Here is a 17570-nt window from a genome sequence, read left to right as displayed (position 1 = left end):
CGTAGTGTTATCACGAAAAATAAAAGTGAAAAGGTATATTTGCTTATATTGTTATTTATTTAAAAGAAAATGAACGAAAATGTAACACGAATGCGACAAAAACTCAATTTTTTGTCATGTTGGCCCCAGTTGAAAAACGTTTCGTCCACGCTCAATTAAGAATGTAGAACCACAAATTAAATTGTTTTTACAAATTTTTTTCACTATATTTTTATATGGAGTTTCACTGTAAAAACTGAAGTTAATACCCACCTTTAGGCAAAATTTAATGAAATTGTTTCTAAAGGCAAATTTCAATTTGTTGCTGAAAAAGTTTTATTAAAATGTCAAAAATTGTATTGTTTTACAAGCGATTTGATCATTTTAACAACAATATACCGTATATTGATGTTTTTGTCTATGATGAGTAAAGCCTAGTACTGACTTCGAGTTTTCGTCCGAATAACTGTCAAAAGGCCCTATAAAAAACTTTTGCGAAATGACTACGAAATTTGTTCAAATAACTTGTGTTTAGTTCTTTTTTTTACGAAATGATGGTTGCTAGCAACATTGTCAAATTTCGTAGATTTTAAATGTACATGTATATTAATTCCAGCGAACAATGACAATCAGCTGTTTACAAAAATTTCAAACCTTGTCTTTACAATTTGTTTCGTTATTTTTTTTTTTGTGTAGAGATAATATGAATATTGAAAGACAATGCACCCGTCCAGAATTCTATGTGACTCCATAAACTCACGTTACAGTGGCCCCATTAAACTTGGACCCAACCTTGCAACTAGAGGGGCGGGAGAATTTCGGGACTCAGCCATCCCAAAGCTTCCTCTCAGAGAAAACAAATTCCAAGTCGCCATCGAAAAAAGATCCGCCCGCCATACAGTCTTTCGCATCGCCAAAGCCACGTAATCGTTCCACTCCAGCGGCCTTTCGCATGACAAACGAATGCACGAAATCGGTAGAACGACATGTCCCTGACTCCCTGAGTTAGAAGGCAGACCTTAACACCACCGTCTCTACATAAAAGTGCTGCTCTCGGGGCACTCCAATCGCCCCTGATATCAGCACTGCCACAATACCCTTTACCTTCTCCATCACATCGCGTAGACTCACCCTCTCTAGGGCCAGGAGCCACACCAAGCGCCCATAGGTGAGGATTAGGCAACCCAAAAAAGTGTGCATCCACTGGACCGCCCCTGGTCCAAGTTTCCAAATCCTGGCTATTGAGTTGTGCCATAATTAGAGCGCACTCAGCCTCCGTTTAACTCTCTACTCATCGTTAATTCTCCAGTTATATTTATGATCAAAAAATATGCCCAGGTATTTAGCCTCCCGAGAGAGCGGCAGTTCACTCCTTCCAGGATTGGTTCCCTGAATTCGCCATACTTCCTCCTTCTAGTGAACAACACCAGCTCTGCCTTTCTGTGTTTTATGCCAAACCCATTGGCCATCGCCGATCTAGGTAGGAAGTATTTCCTTTTATTTATTATATCCTTTTAACTATTTTAGATAAAAGTTTTGCAAATTTTCAGAAAAATTTGTTTTTACTTTGGTTGACAGACACATGGTGTCGGTGATGACACTGATGTCAACTTCCAACTGTTTACTACAAAAACAACGCTTTGCAAGCCAGAAAAATTTTTAATTACAACTAAACAAATTAGTAACACTGTTGGAAACATTGTGAGATTTCACAAAATTTTATTGATTTTTAGAAACATTTTTCGCACAATCGAAGTCAGTACTAGGCTTAACGAGGCATATGTTGCAGTTATTTCGTTTTAGGTTGATTTCTGTAAACAAAATGTCAAAATCTAAACTTTTTTGCTCAGAAAATAATTATGTTGCATCATGTAGCCGTGATTTTGTTTAATTAGATTAGTGGTAAAACATGTTATTTTCTTCCACAAGCCTATTTAGATGGTTTCTTGAAAAAACAAAAAAAATTTCAATTTTTTAAACATTTTCCAATATCTACAGCTTTAAAGGAGTTATAATTATTCCTATTGCCTTTAGTGGCCGGACTGATCTTTATACGTTGTATTTTATTTTTTCGATTATTTTCCTAATTTCTAGTTACTGGGAGTATCTTAAAAAAAAGACCAATATCACTTAAGTTGAGAAATATTTTTTTTGTAAAAAAGGTGGCGAGAACAATTTATTTTTCCGTACTAAATTCATCTAATTGGTAAAGTCATATTCAGACATAGCTCATGATCACGTCGATCACCCCAACCGCCATTACCTTTGCGCAATTTTGTCTTTTTGATTAGACTCGCCACGGTTAGTGTTAGAGATTTGGGAAATATTTGTCCAGATTTGCGGGCAATGCGCAAGACTTGTTGGACTTTGGAAATCACCTGGTTCGATTCACAGTTCTTCTTTTTATGATGAACACCACTGAAAAAAATATAGAAAATTTTAAACATTACTGAATAAAATAGATTTTACATATACATAGAGACAAGTAATAGTGTGTTTTAGAAATGTATTAATAGTTAAAAGTATACAGTAAAAATGCATGTACTTTTCTATATCTGTATGCCTATCTATATACGTATATAGCCCAAATTAATTTTATTGGTTATTAACAAGCTAGTGCCTGTTTAGCATACAATATTTGCTGATATAAATATGATATTTAGTAAACCATGTCTGATGACTGTTGCTGCTATTTCCGCAATGGTTCTGCGTTTCTAGCAATCTATTTGCAGTTTTAGAAAAGCAGGCTAAGTGCTGAAAATGTAGTTGATAGTTTTATTCTGCTCCATATTAAGTGGGATAGGACACATTTTCAGCTAACAACAAACTTTTCAGCAGTTAACCTGCTGTTCTTAAATTGCAAACGTTTTATTATATTAGCAGATTATTATATTTAAGCGACTTAAGTTTAAAAAGCAGCTTTAGCAACACTGAACATGTCTGTTCACTATTGTGAAAGACTATTTAACAGCTGTAATAGATCGCTCTCTCATGTCATGTCATTATTAAAGTTGTTACCGAAAAAAAACAAGCACATACAAAATCAAATAAAGGAATTACTTTAAAAGAATTGTGTTTTTTAATTCAAAAATTGGGAGCCCTATTAAAAATGGGGCAGTTTCATGCCAAATTGACTGTAAGGCTCAAGCGAAATTTTCGTAGCAAACACAATGTGGCAAAAAACTATGCATTTGGTTCGCCAATTTGCTACATTTTTTGATGATAAAGTACGCATTTATCAAAATTAAGCGTTATTTGTAAAAATAAGTCCATAACGTGGTGCAAAAAAATTATTAAAGCACTAGTTTTTTTGCAATGAAACAAAAAAAATATATATCCAATGCTTTCAATTTCCCTCTGTATCTGTAACACACAGGATTCACTGAATTAGGTTAAGCCAAGCGATCAGCAGACATAATTTTTTTTTATATTTTGGCAGTACTTGGCATTGAGGATGTAAACTTGTTCTCTTTTTACGTTCATTCTCTATTTAAGTTTTCTTCTATTTGATGACATTTTCAATCAGAAAATTTGATGTTCATGGTGCCTATTCACTTTATGTTTTCGCAAGTGACCTAACCTTCTATTAGTGAATCCTGTGTAATGGCTGGTACTATGTTCGTTTTTCGCAAAATTTTTTCGTGATTACTTTTTTTAGATAATAGATTTTGAAGCAAAAAAACAAACGGATAGTGATATTGCTCACATGTATTTACTCTGGATGGAAAAAAATAAAGTGTTTGGGAATGCACAAATAAAAAAGTATTTTTAAATATAAATAAATATACTCGAAAGAAAATCAAATGTTTATTTCACAACAAGCAACTCAATCAATCAGTACGAAATAATGAGGATTGTGAAAGAATGTGTTGTGCTTTTGGTATTGCAATTACATCAACAATATTTGGATAGAGGGGAAGATGCTGACAAAGGCTTTTGGAAAGTTGTGCTTTTTTTACTTATAACAGTAATTATTTTTACAAATAAATGCTGCATTCGTCTCTTTTTTAATAGTTTTGTGGTTCATTATTTATTAATTACGAAGGGTGGGTTTTGGTTGATATTACAACATTCATGAATTTCAGTACGAACCACACACTCACATTTGTGAGTACACATGTACGTAAACAGCTGATAAATTGTTTGATGCCATATTTTTTTTATATGTAATGGCAACATTTTGTCAAACCAAAGAAAGAACGATTTTCGGAAATTTTTCCACAAAAAAGAACGTTGAAACCATAATAAAAGTATTGTGGTTTCAATGAGATTTGTAGTGTTTCAAAAAAGTAACTGAAAAAATTAGCACAAAGCAAACCAAAAAAAATCTCTGAGGATATGACACAGACAATAGATTCTTATAGATGAACTTTCCCTCTCTCAAAAAAATGGCAACCACTAACACTATAAATCTGACGTTTTCTTTTGTTTCAATCTTAACAGTCACCTAAGAGAGGAGAAAAAGGAATTGGGGGAATATAAAAATTGTAGAAAAACACAAGTTAATTAACAAAAAGAAGCTAACAAGAAAGTATGACTTACTGTGTTTTGTAAAACGGTTGAAAAAAAGCTAAATAGTATTCCTAGTTTATACACAGTTCTCTTGAAATTCTCGCTTAACTTGGTTTCTCTTTAAAGAGTCGATGGTTTATCTACTACTCATTTACTGTCTGTGTCATATGTTAATTCATTTCTTATGGCATCGAACAATTCATTTTTTTTCTAATCACATACGACTTAAATTAATCTGCAAATCACTATATTTCATGCTGCATGGAACGACCACAGTATACATTTCGTAGTTGAAAGCAAAATTTCTTCAATGCCTTATGCAAAGAAAATTTCATTTGAGCTGCGTATCTTCAAGCGAAATTTTAGGTAACGGTATTGAAATCGAAAATTTCGCTTAGTTTATGCCAATGGACTTCGTATGGATAAATATACATTTCGTAGTTGCAAGCAAAAATTCTCCAATGCCTTACACAAAGAAAATTTCATTTGAGCTGCGTACCTTCAAGCGAAACTTTAGGTAACGGTATAGAAACAGAAAATTTCGCTTAGGATATGTCAATGCAATTCGTAGGGAACGCGAAATTTTCGACGAAGGTGTATACTGCCCTTTAAGTGCAAAAAAGTTATACAGTCCACAAAAATGCAGTCTCGCGCTTGTTCAATTTCCTGAAATAGTCGCAAAGTGGACTATGAACAGTCAGCCGACTTTTTCAATAAGTGAAAATTTAACATTTTGCTCTTCAGATGACAAAACAATCCTTTTATATTTTGTTAATGATATCAAGACAATAAAAAGTTACTGATTTTGATTGTTGCGGTGTGTATTCTTGGTATATGGCTTGCTATATTCTATGTTTCATACTAACCATTCGCCAATGTGAAAGACCCTTGGTCCCTTGACTATCATGGCATGTAGCTTGCGTTGTAAACATTGTTGGGATACATGTTGCAGCGACCAATCCCAATTGTAGTCGTCGTAGGAGCAAAAATGTTTACCACACTTCCTTATGCTGCTCCAAGTAGTGCGATTGAAAGCAAATCCCATATTATGTTTGCTGCTTATCCAGGGCATTACCTCCACCTGAAGGTATGTAAAAAGAAGAAGAAAAAAAAAACAATAAATAATTAAAAACAAAATGAATCAATTAGTGGCGAATAAAAAAGACCACATCAATTTATTGTGTAGTCGAGAAAAGTGTTCTAGCATAGTTATATATTTTTTTTTAAATGTCGAGAGTAGTTAGAATAATAGTAAAAAAATATAAATATGTAGTATTGAACACAAACTAAATTTTAATTTAGCAAACTATATTAAAAAATGTATTGATATATTTTTGATTAACGTAACTATTGCTATTTCGTTTCTATTTTAATTAAGATTATAGGAAAATCTTTGGGAACTATTTTGAGTAAAAAAAATTTGGTTATTATTAGAAGTTAAAACATTAAATGAACTATATATATATATATATACAAATTATAATAATAATAAAAAAAATATAAAATGATGAATAGCTAGAAAATGAATTTTTTTTTAACTCTCATATAAAAAAATGAAAAAAATAATAATTTCTAAGTATTTTTAATTAAAAACAGTTCACAAGTTTTTCCTGTGAAATGAAACGAAATTGTCATATACAAATATAAAAAAGTATTTTTATTTAAATAGGTACTTGCATGCATTGACACAAAATCACATACAAGACAAGAGACAAAGTAAAATATTATTTAAATTGATTTTCTTTATGTAAAATGGAGTAACTATCCTCTTTTTATTTACCCATATTTTTTTTTACCCTCAACCTTAGAATGGGGGTATACTAATTTCGTCATTCTGTTTGTAACTCCTCGAAATATTCATCTCTGACCCCATAGAGTATATATATTTCTGATCTTCATGACATTTAATTTCGATCTAGTCATGTCCGTCCGTCTGTCTGTCGAAAGCACTCCAACTTTCGAAGGAATAAAGCTAGCCGCTTGAAATTTTGCACAAAAACTTCTTATAGGTGTAGGTCGGTTGAGATTGTTAATGGGCCATATCGGTTCATGTTTTGATATAGCTGTCATATAAACCAATCTTGGGTCTTGACTTCTTAAGCCAATAGAGGGCGCAATTCTTATCCGATTTGGCTGAATTTTTGCATGACGTATTTCGTCGCAACTTCTAAAAACTGCGCCAAGTATGATTTAAATCAGTACATAACCTGATATAGCTGCCATATAAACCGATCTTGAATCTTGATATCTTGAGCCACAAGAGTACGCAATTCTTATCTGTTTTAGCTGACATTTTGCAAGAGATGGTTTGTTATGATTTTCAACAACTGTGCCAAGTATAGGTAAAATCGGTGAATAACCTGTTATAGCTGTCATATAATCCGACGCAATTTCGCATGATTTGCATGACTTGTTTCGTTATGACTTTCAATAACTGTGCAATTTATGGTTCAAATCGCTTCATAACCTAATATAGCAGCCATATAAACCGATCTGGGATCTTGACTTATTGAGCCTCTATAGGTCGCAATTATTATCTCATTTGGGTGAAATTTGTACAACATGACTTTCAACATACATGTCAAATATGGTCTGAATCGGCTATTTATTTTACTTGTCTACTATTACCTATTTTACTTTTCGAGCCCCTAAAGGGTGCAATTCCTAATCGATTTGGCTGAAATTTTACGCAATGACTTCAACTATGGTCTCCAACAATTATTTCATTATGGTCCGAATCTGTCGATATCTTGATATAGCGCCAATAGCATAGCAATTATTTTCTTTTATCCCTTCCTTTACTTTACTTTTAGGTAAAGTAAAGTAAAGGAAAAAAGACACCGGGAAAAGAACTCGACAAATGCGATCCATGGTGGAGGGTATATAAGATTCGGCCCGGCCGAACTTTGCACGTTTTAACTTGTTGCTATTATTCTAATTTAAAACCTAGTACATACTAACTTCATTCGTAGGAAATTGAAAAAGAAAATTTTCGACGCATTTTATTCAACGTTTCAAATTAAGCTTAGTGCTTAGCTAGCAGTTCGTGCAAACAGTGAATCTTAATACGACCTCTTAAAAAAATTTAAATTTATGTCTTTATTTATAATGATCAAATAATTTTTGCAATGGTTTTGTTAGAGTTTTTTCTTTACCCCAATCATGGTGTTTGGCAACGCTATCATTACAAAGATTTATGGTACAATACATAAACATTTTGTTCACTTTGAGGTGTTTTGTTCGCCAAACAATGGCTGGTTTTCTAGCTAAATATAACGCAATTACACTTTACGCTTGCACTCCATTAAGAACAATTTTTTATACGCTCCACCATAGGATGGGGGTATACTACTTTCGTCATTCTGTTTGTAACTCCTCGAAATATTCGTCTGAGACCCCATAAATTATATATATATTCTTAAACTTCGTGACATTGTATGTCGATCTAGCCATGTCCGTCCGTCTGTCTGTCGAAAAAACGGTAACTTTCGAAGGAGTAAAGTTAGCCACTTGAAATTTTGGGATTGTAAATGGGCCATATCGGTCCATGTTTTGATATAGCTGCCATATAATCTTGGGTCTTTACTACTTGAGCTTCTAGAGGGCGCAATTTTTATCCGATTAAGCTGAAATTTTGCATATATTTTAGTATGACTTCCAAAGACTGTGCTAAGTATGTTTGAAATCGGTCCATAACTTGATATAGCTGTCATATAAACCGGTCTGGGATCTTTACTTCTTCAGCCTCTAGAGGGCGCAAATAATCCGATTTGGCTGAAATTTTGTACAACGGCTTCTCCCATGACCTTCAACATACGTGTCAAATATGGTCTGAATCGGTTATAGCCTGATATACCACCCCTATAAACCAATCTCCTTATATTACTTCTTGAGCCCCTAAAGGGCGCAAATTCCTATTCGATTTGGCAGACATTAACTAATAACTTGATATAGCTCCAATAACATGGTTGATTCAATTATTGGATCACGAACTGGATCACAAGCAACTCTGTTTAAATGTAGTTGATTTTGTTGTGTGTCGTTATATGACTTCTGTTTGGGTTAAGTCGTCCAATAGAATGCAGTATCACACCATATGTCTTTGTCTTTTGAAATATCAAATTTTGCTATCGCTAAAGTTGGATATACAGCGGTCAAAAAAAGTATTCATCATTAGCAAAATTGATAATAAATTCACTTATTTTGGGTAATTGAAGAAAATTTAAAGTAAACAAATAATGCAGTTTTATGCAATAGTTTATTTTTCGTAATATGTTTTAAAATAAATTCAAAAAATAAATTTAATTAGCGCAAAAAATGCAATTTTATATAATAACACCAAAAACAGAACAAAAAAAGTATTCATCATTGATGTGCTATCATCAAAGTCAAATTCAAATATTATTTGGGAATCCCCCTTTTCTGTTTTATTTAGTAAAGGAGGCTTTGCCCTTGACAGCAAATATTTAATTTCATTGAAAATATAGTTTTTGTCAAAATGGGTCGTAAGCAAAACGAGGTTTCTGATGAGGTAAAAGTTTTGATAATAAAACACCACAGGAATGGTTTAACTCAAAAAACTATCAGTGAAATATTAAATAGACCACGATCTACTATACAATCCATCATCAGAAAGTGGACAGAAACGAAAACTGTTGACAATAAACCAAGATCTGGTCGACCAAAAGCACTTTCAGTTGGAGATGTGCGTTGGCTAGTGCGGCAAGTTCAGAAAACTCCGAAGACAAATGCGACCATTCTTCGTAAAAACACTATGGAATATTTAGGGAAGGAAGTTACTACACAAACAATTCGAAATACACCCAAAAGGCATAGTTACAGAGGAAGAACTGCACGTAAGAAGCCCTTTATAAATAAAATAAACCGAGTGAAAAGGCTAAACTTCGCAAAAATGTATGTAAAACAGCCCGAATCATTTTGGAAAACAGTCATTTTTGCAGACGAGAGCAAGTTTAATCTTTTTGGGTGCGATGGAAAGGTCATAGTGTACAGAAAACCAAATACAGAGCTTGAAGAACGAAACACAGTTGCTACTGTAAAACATGGTGGAGGTGGTTTAATGGTTTGGGGGTGTATGGCGGCTTCAGGAGCGGGAAATCTTGAAATTATTAATGGAGTAATGGATCATAAGTATTACATTAAAAAAAAACATTGAATGATGAATACTTTTTTTGACCGCTGTATAGTGTGATACGAATGAAACTAACACATGAAAATCACTTCTCAAAATGTCACTGTTATTTGTTCGATTAGAGTGGCGCTCTTTTCCTTCTGACTAAAACACAAAGAAATATGCTGTTGTTGTTTTAAGTTGAATAAATGCAACCCCAAATTAAATTGTTTTCACAACTTTAACAATTTGTAGTCATAAATATACATTTTAGGTTTTTGCTCACATACTAGTGGGATAACAAAAATGCTGAATCGTATGTAAATTGGCAATTTTGACACTTATGTATAATGAAATACCAACGATATATAAGAAGTGACATGTCATAAGACAAGAACATTTAGTGTGGTATAGCTTTTAATAAACAATTTTGGTACGAATGAACTTAGTACTAGGCTTTATGTAATGAATTTTGTATGCTAATCAAGGTGGATTAATAAAGGTGGTTTCACGGGAATAGCTGAAACAGCCGGCCAGTTTGACGGTATTAAGATGTCAGTTCTGTATTTACATTCACTGCAAACCACGCCATTTTTTTGCACCTTCTCTTTGTGTGTTTCTCTTTCTCACATTTTACCCGCCACGTACACACATGAGCGCAAGTTTCTTTGGTTGAGTTGCCATTTTTGAAATGACATCTTGATGACGAGATGTCGGATTGCACCATATGATTTATGGTTGTTGTACAAATGAGACCATTTTTAATTGTTTCGCCATAACCCAAACCAAGCATTTGACGGTCTAGTGGGATACAACTCTGGAAATGGACAATTCCATCAGCTGGGCAAGAACGAAATAGGATCTTTTTCAGTTGGGTATGTCGAATTTTTCGCCTGCACATATTTTCATTTTGACATGCTTACGATTACTATATGTGTGTTTTTTTTTCATTTCACTTGATCTACTACCAATTTGTATATACAATTGTGTAATTATATTGATTTTATTTCTTTCAATCACACACAAGTTAAAAACATTGTTAAAATATGAAAAATTTTTTCTATAAAAATTGAAAGTTTGTTTACATTTTTTCACACTTTTTGTTTCAATTTATCATTTTCACATTTGTAATCAAATGAATTGTAAATAAAAACTTGATTGTCAATTTGACAGTATACAGAAGTAAGAAATTTGGCCAACCATTCCTACAGGGTTGTATCGTTAAGGACTATATTTAATTAAAAATGTTGTAAATGTATTTATATTCATTATATATTTATTTGGTTTTCTTTTTAATTGAAAAAAGAAAACAAGTGCAAACAGCCTTAACGTTTATAATTTGCAAATACTTTAATGAGAACATTTTAAATTTTCCATAAATATTTTGAATTTAATTTTTACATGTATTGTATAAAAAATAAATATTAAAACTAACTATATTCAATTGCAAATTAATTACATAAAAAAAACAACCTTATTATTATAAATATTTAAAAATAAAATAAATAACTTTCTATAGTTTTTATTTGTTGTAAATCTATATATTATTATTAATATATTTTCTATATTCAAAAATAAAAATATTTTAAAATTTACCAATTCTATTTTTTTTTTATAAATTTAATTACAAATATTAAATAATTATACCCTACACCACTACTGTAGTACAGGGTATTATAACTTAGTGAATTAGTTTGTAACACCCGATTCGATTAAGCGGTGTTCGTCTGTCTGTCTGTCCATGTAAATTTGTGTACAAACTGCAGGTCGCAATTTTTATCCGGTCGTCTTCAAATTTGGAAAGGGCATGTTTTTCGGCCTGGAGACAAAGCCCACAGAAAATGGGAAAAATCGGCTCAGATTTAGATATAGCTTCCATATAAATGTTCGTTCAATTTGCAGCAATAAAATGGTAATTTGTTAACCGATTTTATGGAAATTTGGCAGGAAGGATTTTCTTATGACTCCGGATATTACAGGTGAATTTCATTGAAATCGGTTCAGATGTATATATATATATATATATATATATATATATATATATATATATATATATATATATATATATATATATATATATATATATATATATATATATATATATATATATATATATATATATATATATATATATATATATATATATATATATATATATATATATATATATATATATATATATATATATATATATATATATCGCCCGATTTTCACTCCTAGTGCCACTGCAAGCGCATTTATAAAACAATTTTGTACTACGCTTTTCTCGAAGACTTCCACAATGTGTATAAAGTTTGCTCGAAATTATTATTATTATTATTTTCAATACTGTTGTCATTTATGAACTCTAGTTATTACAGTGTGAACATATTTGCTTGAAATGTGATACGGATTGTTTAATAACCCATCTGAAAATATCCGGCAAGGTCCATCAAAATTGGTTCAGAATTAGACATCGCTCCCACTTTCTACCAATAGGGTAGGTGTAGGGTTTCCTTACTGTTTTTTTTTTTAATTTTTTTAATATTTCATTAAACCAATTTCTTCTACCTATATATTTTAGTTTTTTGGTAATTCTCTTCCCAAACACTCATACATACTATCGGCTAATATTTCAAGTTCATCGTCATTACCTTGACTCCTTTGCAATTACTAGCTATAAAGGTAAGGTATACTAAATTAAGTTGAAATGCGTCTTTTTTATCACAAATGAATCTATTTTTGATTAAAATCTATTTTTACTATCTATGACTAAAGTTCGAAAAGGAAAGTTAATGTAAACGCCCCTATTAAGGTGTAAGTGTCATGTCATTTATTTCCATTTGCGTTTTAACTAATCTAAATAATTGATAAATCAATCAAAACTAAATGCAATTCATATTTTTGATGGCTATTCCGCCTCAGAGTGGCATTTCTAAGTTCATATAAGGGTGCTGTCACTCTATGTAAGACAACTAGATAAGGCGGGGGCCTTAGTGTGACGGGTGAGATAGTATTTAGATAGACCCATCTATAGAGTGAATTAAAAATAAAATATTATACCTCATGAAATTTGTCAGAGTTGAACTTTGGCGCCTCTAGTGGTCGTCGTTTCGATATGCGATGAATTATCTGTTGCAAAAAAAATTATTTTAATATACTGTGGGGTTGCATTCAGCTCTAAAGGCTGATCCTGCACTACGAATGGACATTGTGCCTTTGTGGAACAAAAAATTCATATGTCCCAGCACAAATGTCAAAACTCACAACTGAGTACATAAGTAATTTATCACAATTAAACGATAAATAGTGAATTTTTTGAACGCAATTCAGTTTAATGCAAAAACGAAAAAAAAAAACAAAACCTTAAAAGTTCACATTTACGTTGTCATTCTGGAGCCGACAAACGCCCGGAAGGAACGAAGGACGGAATAGAGCAACGATTATAATGTAATTACGCGATAGATAAAATGAAATTAAAATCATTTACAACAATCTTATCAAGTGATTAATGGAGGCATGAACAAATGCAGGGGTAGCTGATGTCTGATGTCCAATGATTGAAGGAATGCTTGGCATGTTGATACATTTTACTCAGCCGGATAAGAATTATAATGGGAAAATTGCAATTGTGATTGATGAGAGCAATTCATGCAAATACAAAACTATTAGAAAAGCTCAAGTGGAGGCTTGTATATGACTAATTAATACTATGTTCTAGAGGGATTTAATTAAAATGAGCGCGTGGGATTTTTGTATTGTATTGTCAAAGATCGATTTATTTTAAATAGTGAGTCCGTTTGTAAAAAATTTAAATGTAAAATTTCAGCCTTGTAGGCCACCGCAGCGCAGCGTTTGCCTGTGACGCCACACGCCTGGGTTCGAATCCTGGCGAGAACATCAGAAAAAAAATTCTTAGTGGTGCTTATCACCTCCTAAAGCTGGCGACATTTGTGAGGTACTATGCAATGTATAAACTTCACACCAAAGAGGTGTCGCACTGCGGAACGCCGTTCGGACTCGGCTACAAAAAAGAGAATCATCTGACAATCTCAGTCGGTTGAATCATGTCCCTTGAGTTCTTGAGCAAAGTATCCAAACATCAAAACAACTTATATGCGTTCATTTTGGTGGATACGAGATTTTACATATTTATTATATTATAGTATGTTTAATTTCGTTAAATTTAATTTCATATTTTGTTTTCTTTTTTACTTTTATTATAATTTACTATTTAATGTATTTTATGTATTTTATTTTTTTTTTATTTTATTGTTATTTAATTTAATTTTATTAATTTTGTTGTAATTTATGTATTCCATTTATTATATACTTTTTTGTACATCGGCTTCTCCAATGACCTTGAACATACGTGTCAAATATGGTCTGAATTGGTTTTTAGCCTAATAATTTTTTTTTTGTTTTTAGTTTGTTTTGGTAGATTTTAAATTGTTTAATTGTTTTGTATCATTCTGTTTGTTCCTCTTCGAAATATTCGTCTAAGACCTCATAAAGTATATGTTTTTTTGATCGTCATGACATCTTAAGTCGATCTAGCCATGTCCGTCCGTCTGTCTGTCCGACCGTCCGTCTGTTTGTCCGACCGTCCATCTGTCCGTTCGTCCGTCCATCCGTTCGTCTGCCCGTCCGTTCGTTCGTCCGCCCGTCTGTCGATCGAAATATCCGTCCATGTTTTATATATCTGCCATATAAAGCGATCTTGGGTCTTGACTTCTTGAACGATTAAAGGGTCCAATTTTTATCCGATTTGGCTGAAATTTTGCATGAGGTTTTTTGAGGTTTTTTCCAACAACTGTGCTAGTTATTGTTAAAATCGGTTCATAGCCTGATATAACTGGCATATAAACCGATCTGTGGTCCTGACTTCTTCTGCCTCTATTCCTATCCGATTTGGCTCAAATTTTGGGTTACTTGTGTCGTTATGACTTCCAAAAACTGTGCTAAGTATGGCTCAAATCAGTCTATATCCTGATATAGCTGCCATATAAACATATCTTGATTTCTTGAGCCATTAAAGGGCGCACTTCTTGTCCAATTTGGCTAAATTTTGCATGAGGTGTTTTGTTATGACTTCCAACAATTGTGTCTAATATGGTTCGAATCGGTCAATAACCTGATATAGCTGTCATATTAACCGATCTGTGATCTTGTTTACTTGAGCCTTTAGAGGGCGCAATTATTGTCCGATTTTGCTGAAATTTTGTGCAACGCCTTCTATCATGACCTTCAAAATACGTGTCAAATATGGCCTGAATCGGTTTTTAGCCTAATACATATCATCTATAAAGCTATCTCCCTATTTTACTTCTTGAGCCCCTAAAAACGCGTAAATTTTCTTGGCTGAAAATTTACACAATAACTTCTACTATGGTCTCCAAAATTCAATTCAATCAGCATAGCAATTCTTTTCTTTTAACCTTTGTTTGTTTTAAAAGAGATACCGGGAAAAACACTCGACGATCCATGGTGGGAGATTCGGCCCGGTCGAACTTAACACGATTTTACTTGTTTTATATATTAACAAGTCAACAAAGATAAAAAACAATCCTAAAATGCGAAGGGCCCATAAGCTTTCTTAGATTTTATCGTTGCAACACTATGTTCACAAATGTGAGCAGTATGTCACCTTTTAGTTGGTTATCGGAATGCACTGTGGGACCAAAGCCAGGGTTGCGAGGCAACACAGTACAACTTCAAAATACCGTACAGATGTTTGTAATGGGCCTAGAACTAAATCTGCCAAATTTGGTTCAGATATAGCTCTCATATATATCATTCATCCGATATGAAATTTTAAAGCTGTAGTAGCCACAATTTTTGTGTGATCTTCACAAAGTTTTGCATCAGGTGTTTTATTACGTCCTAATATGTCTGCAAAACTTTGTCAAAATCGGCTTAGTTTAAGTTATAGCTCCCATATATATATTTCATCTGATATGGACTTTTAAGGCTGTTGAAGCCTACTTTTTGGTTCAATCTTTACAAAATTTAAAATGAGTTGTTTTATTTGACGTCCTAATATGTGTGCAAAATTTCATCAAAATCGGCACAGATTTAGATATTGCTAACATATATATTTTTTAACCGATATGGCCTTTTAAGGCTGTAGAAATTCACAATTTTTGTTCTATCGTAAAAAAATCTTAAAAAATTTTACTCGTAATCGATATTTCAATAGGTATGCAAAATTAAAGTCTGACCAAATTTGGAGATATGTTCTATATATTAAAAATAGTAAGTAGACTAGGAGGTCTAGGGTACTGTTTAAAATTTCTGCTAAATCGGTTAAAAAATATAGCTTTTATGGGATTCAAACCCTTTATAGGGAGAGCGGTCTATATGACCGCTATTTCTAAATATAGTCCGATCTGAACCATATATAGGTCACTTTTTCCACTTTTTCAAATTTCAGCGAAATTGGGTAATAAAAAAAGCTTTTATGGGCATCAGACCCTTTATCGGCAGATCGGGCTATATGACAGCTATATTTAAATATAGTCCGATCTGAACCATATTAAGGTCAGATGTCGGGAGGCTACTCACTGTTGGGAAACTACTCACTGTTTAAAATTTTAACAAAATTGAATGAAAAATTAAGTTTTGATGATGAGCACTAGACCCTTTATCGGAAAATCGGTCTATACAGCAGCTACATCCAAATATGGTCCGATTTGGCCCGTTCAGGGACTTAACCAGCGGGCATCCAAAAGACGTATCTATGGAAAATTTCTCAATATCAATATCTCAATTTTTGAAGCCTGTAGAGTGATTACAACAGACGGACGGACAGACACACGGACATCGTTAAATCGTCTTAGAATTTTACGACGATCAGAAATATATATACTTTGTAGGGTCGGAAATTGATATCTCGATGTGTTGTAAACGGATTGACTAAATGAATATACCCCCTATGGTGGGTATAAAAAATTGACAACACAGCAATCCTAGAATGCGAAGGGCCCCTAAGCTCTTCAGATTTTACCATTAAAACACAATGTTTACAAATGGTAGCAGTATGTTATCTTTTAGTTGGTTATTGGAAAGTAATGCAATGAAATGAAGTAGCAGAAATCTATAGGGGTTATCTGGGGATATGAATGCAAATATATTGGGATGCCAATAAAAGGTAATCGATAAAAAATCTATGGAATGCAATTAACAAAATATACCATATATATTATAGTAGCTATGTATGCATGTGTGTGTGTAATAAATCAATTTTATGATGCAGATGATGCAAAATAATCCAACAGAGATTAAGGGAGAAAGAGTAAGAGAGGCAAAAAACCATAGTGTAAATGAAGGAAGATAGACAACAAAGAAAATGCTTTACAAATAAACAAACGAACAAACAAATCTAAGAAACAAATTTAGGGAGATTTGATTTGATTGATACCTTCTGATAGACAGAATACAATGATGGCAAGACATGATAGCTCCATGTCTGTTGTGCACCTTGAGTTTGAGAAGTGCTTTGTTTGGTTGTTGTGCTCGTTGAGGAAGTGATGAGAGAAGAGGTGCCGTGTTGTTGTTGTTGCTGTGAATTGGGGCTGGTATCGCCCACATATGATTTCGTATTTTGACTATTCTGATCGTTAGTATTGGTATTATCATAAAATCGATTATTATTATTATTATTATTGTTGTTGTTGTAATGCATGTTAATGTTAAACTTATTATTGTAACTATAATTATTATTATTATTGTAATTGTTGTGTTTGTTTTTTGATGATGATTTTAAAGCTGATTGTGATGATAACTGAAGTGATTTCCTATTCCTATGATATCCTAAGAGATTGTTAGTGGATATCAGCGAGGAGGAAGAAGAAGCATACTGATTGCTAAATGATTTCTGTTTCGACTGTGCGGCGGTGGTGATGATTTACAACGAGCGAGATGAACGCGCATATTTTCGAGTTTCATTAAGACCGTTATCGTTTTTGAA

General features: G+C 32.8%; 1 protein-coding gene across 5 annotated transcripts in view; it reads right to left on the bottom strand.

Annotated features, from left to right (window-relative positions):
- Positions 1-360: 360 nt before the first annotated feature.
- The window catches only part of LOC106081856 (alpha-1,6-mannosyl-glycoprotein 2-beta-N-acetylglucosaminyltransferase), a 93409-nt gene continuing 76199 nt past the window's right edge, over positions 361-17570 (bottom strand). For 2 of the 5 annotated variants that reach the window (XM_059362103.1, XM_013244088.2), the window contains 3 exons: positions 17022-17213; positions 5358-5572; positions 361-2397 (listed from right to left, as the gene is read on the bottom strand). In XM_059362103.1, the coding sequence (XP_059218086.1) occupies positions 2175-2397; positions 5358-5572; positions 17022-17213 (630 nt within the window). In that variant the 3' untranslated portion in view covers positions 361-2174. Of the gene's footprint in view, positions 2398-5357; positions 5573-12664; positions 12734-17021; positions 17230-17358; positions 17487-17570 lie in introns of all 5 variants that reach the window. The other 3 variants (XM_059362104.1, XM_013244089.2, XM_013244090.2) reach the window with 3 other exon arrangements.

Source organism: Stomoxys calcitrans, chromosome 2 (assembly GCF_963082655.1).
Source record: "Stomoxys calcitrans chromosome 2, idStoCalc2.1, whole genome shotgun sequence".
Taxonomy (NCBI): Eukaryota; Metazoa; Arthropoda; class Insecta; order Diptera; family Muscidae; genus Stomoxys; species Stomoxys calcitrans.
Note: the sequence above shows the minus strand (reverse complement) of the source record. Positions and strands in the feature narration are given on the sequence as shown.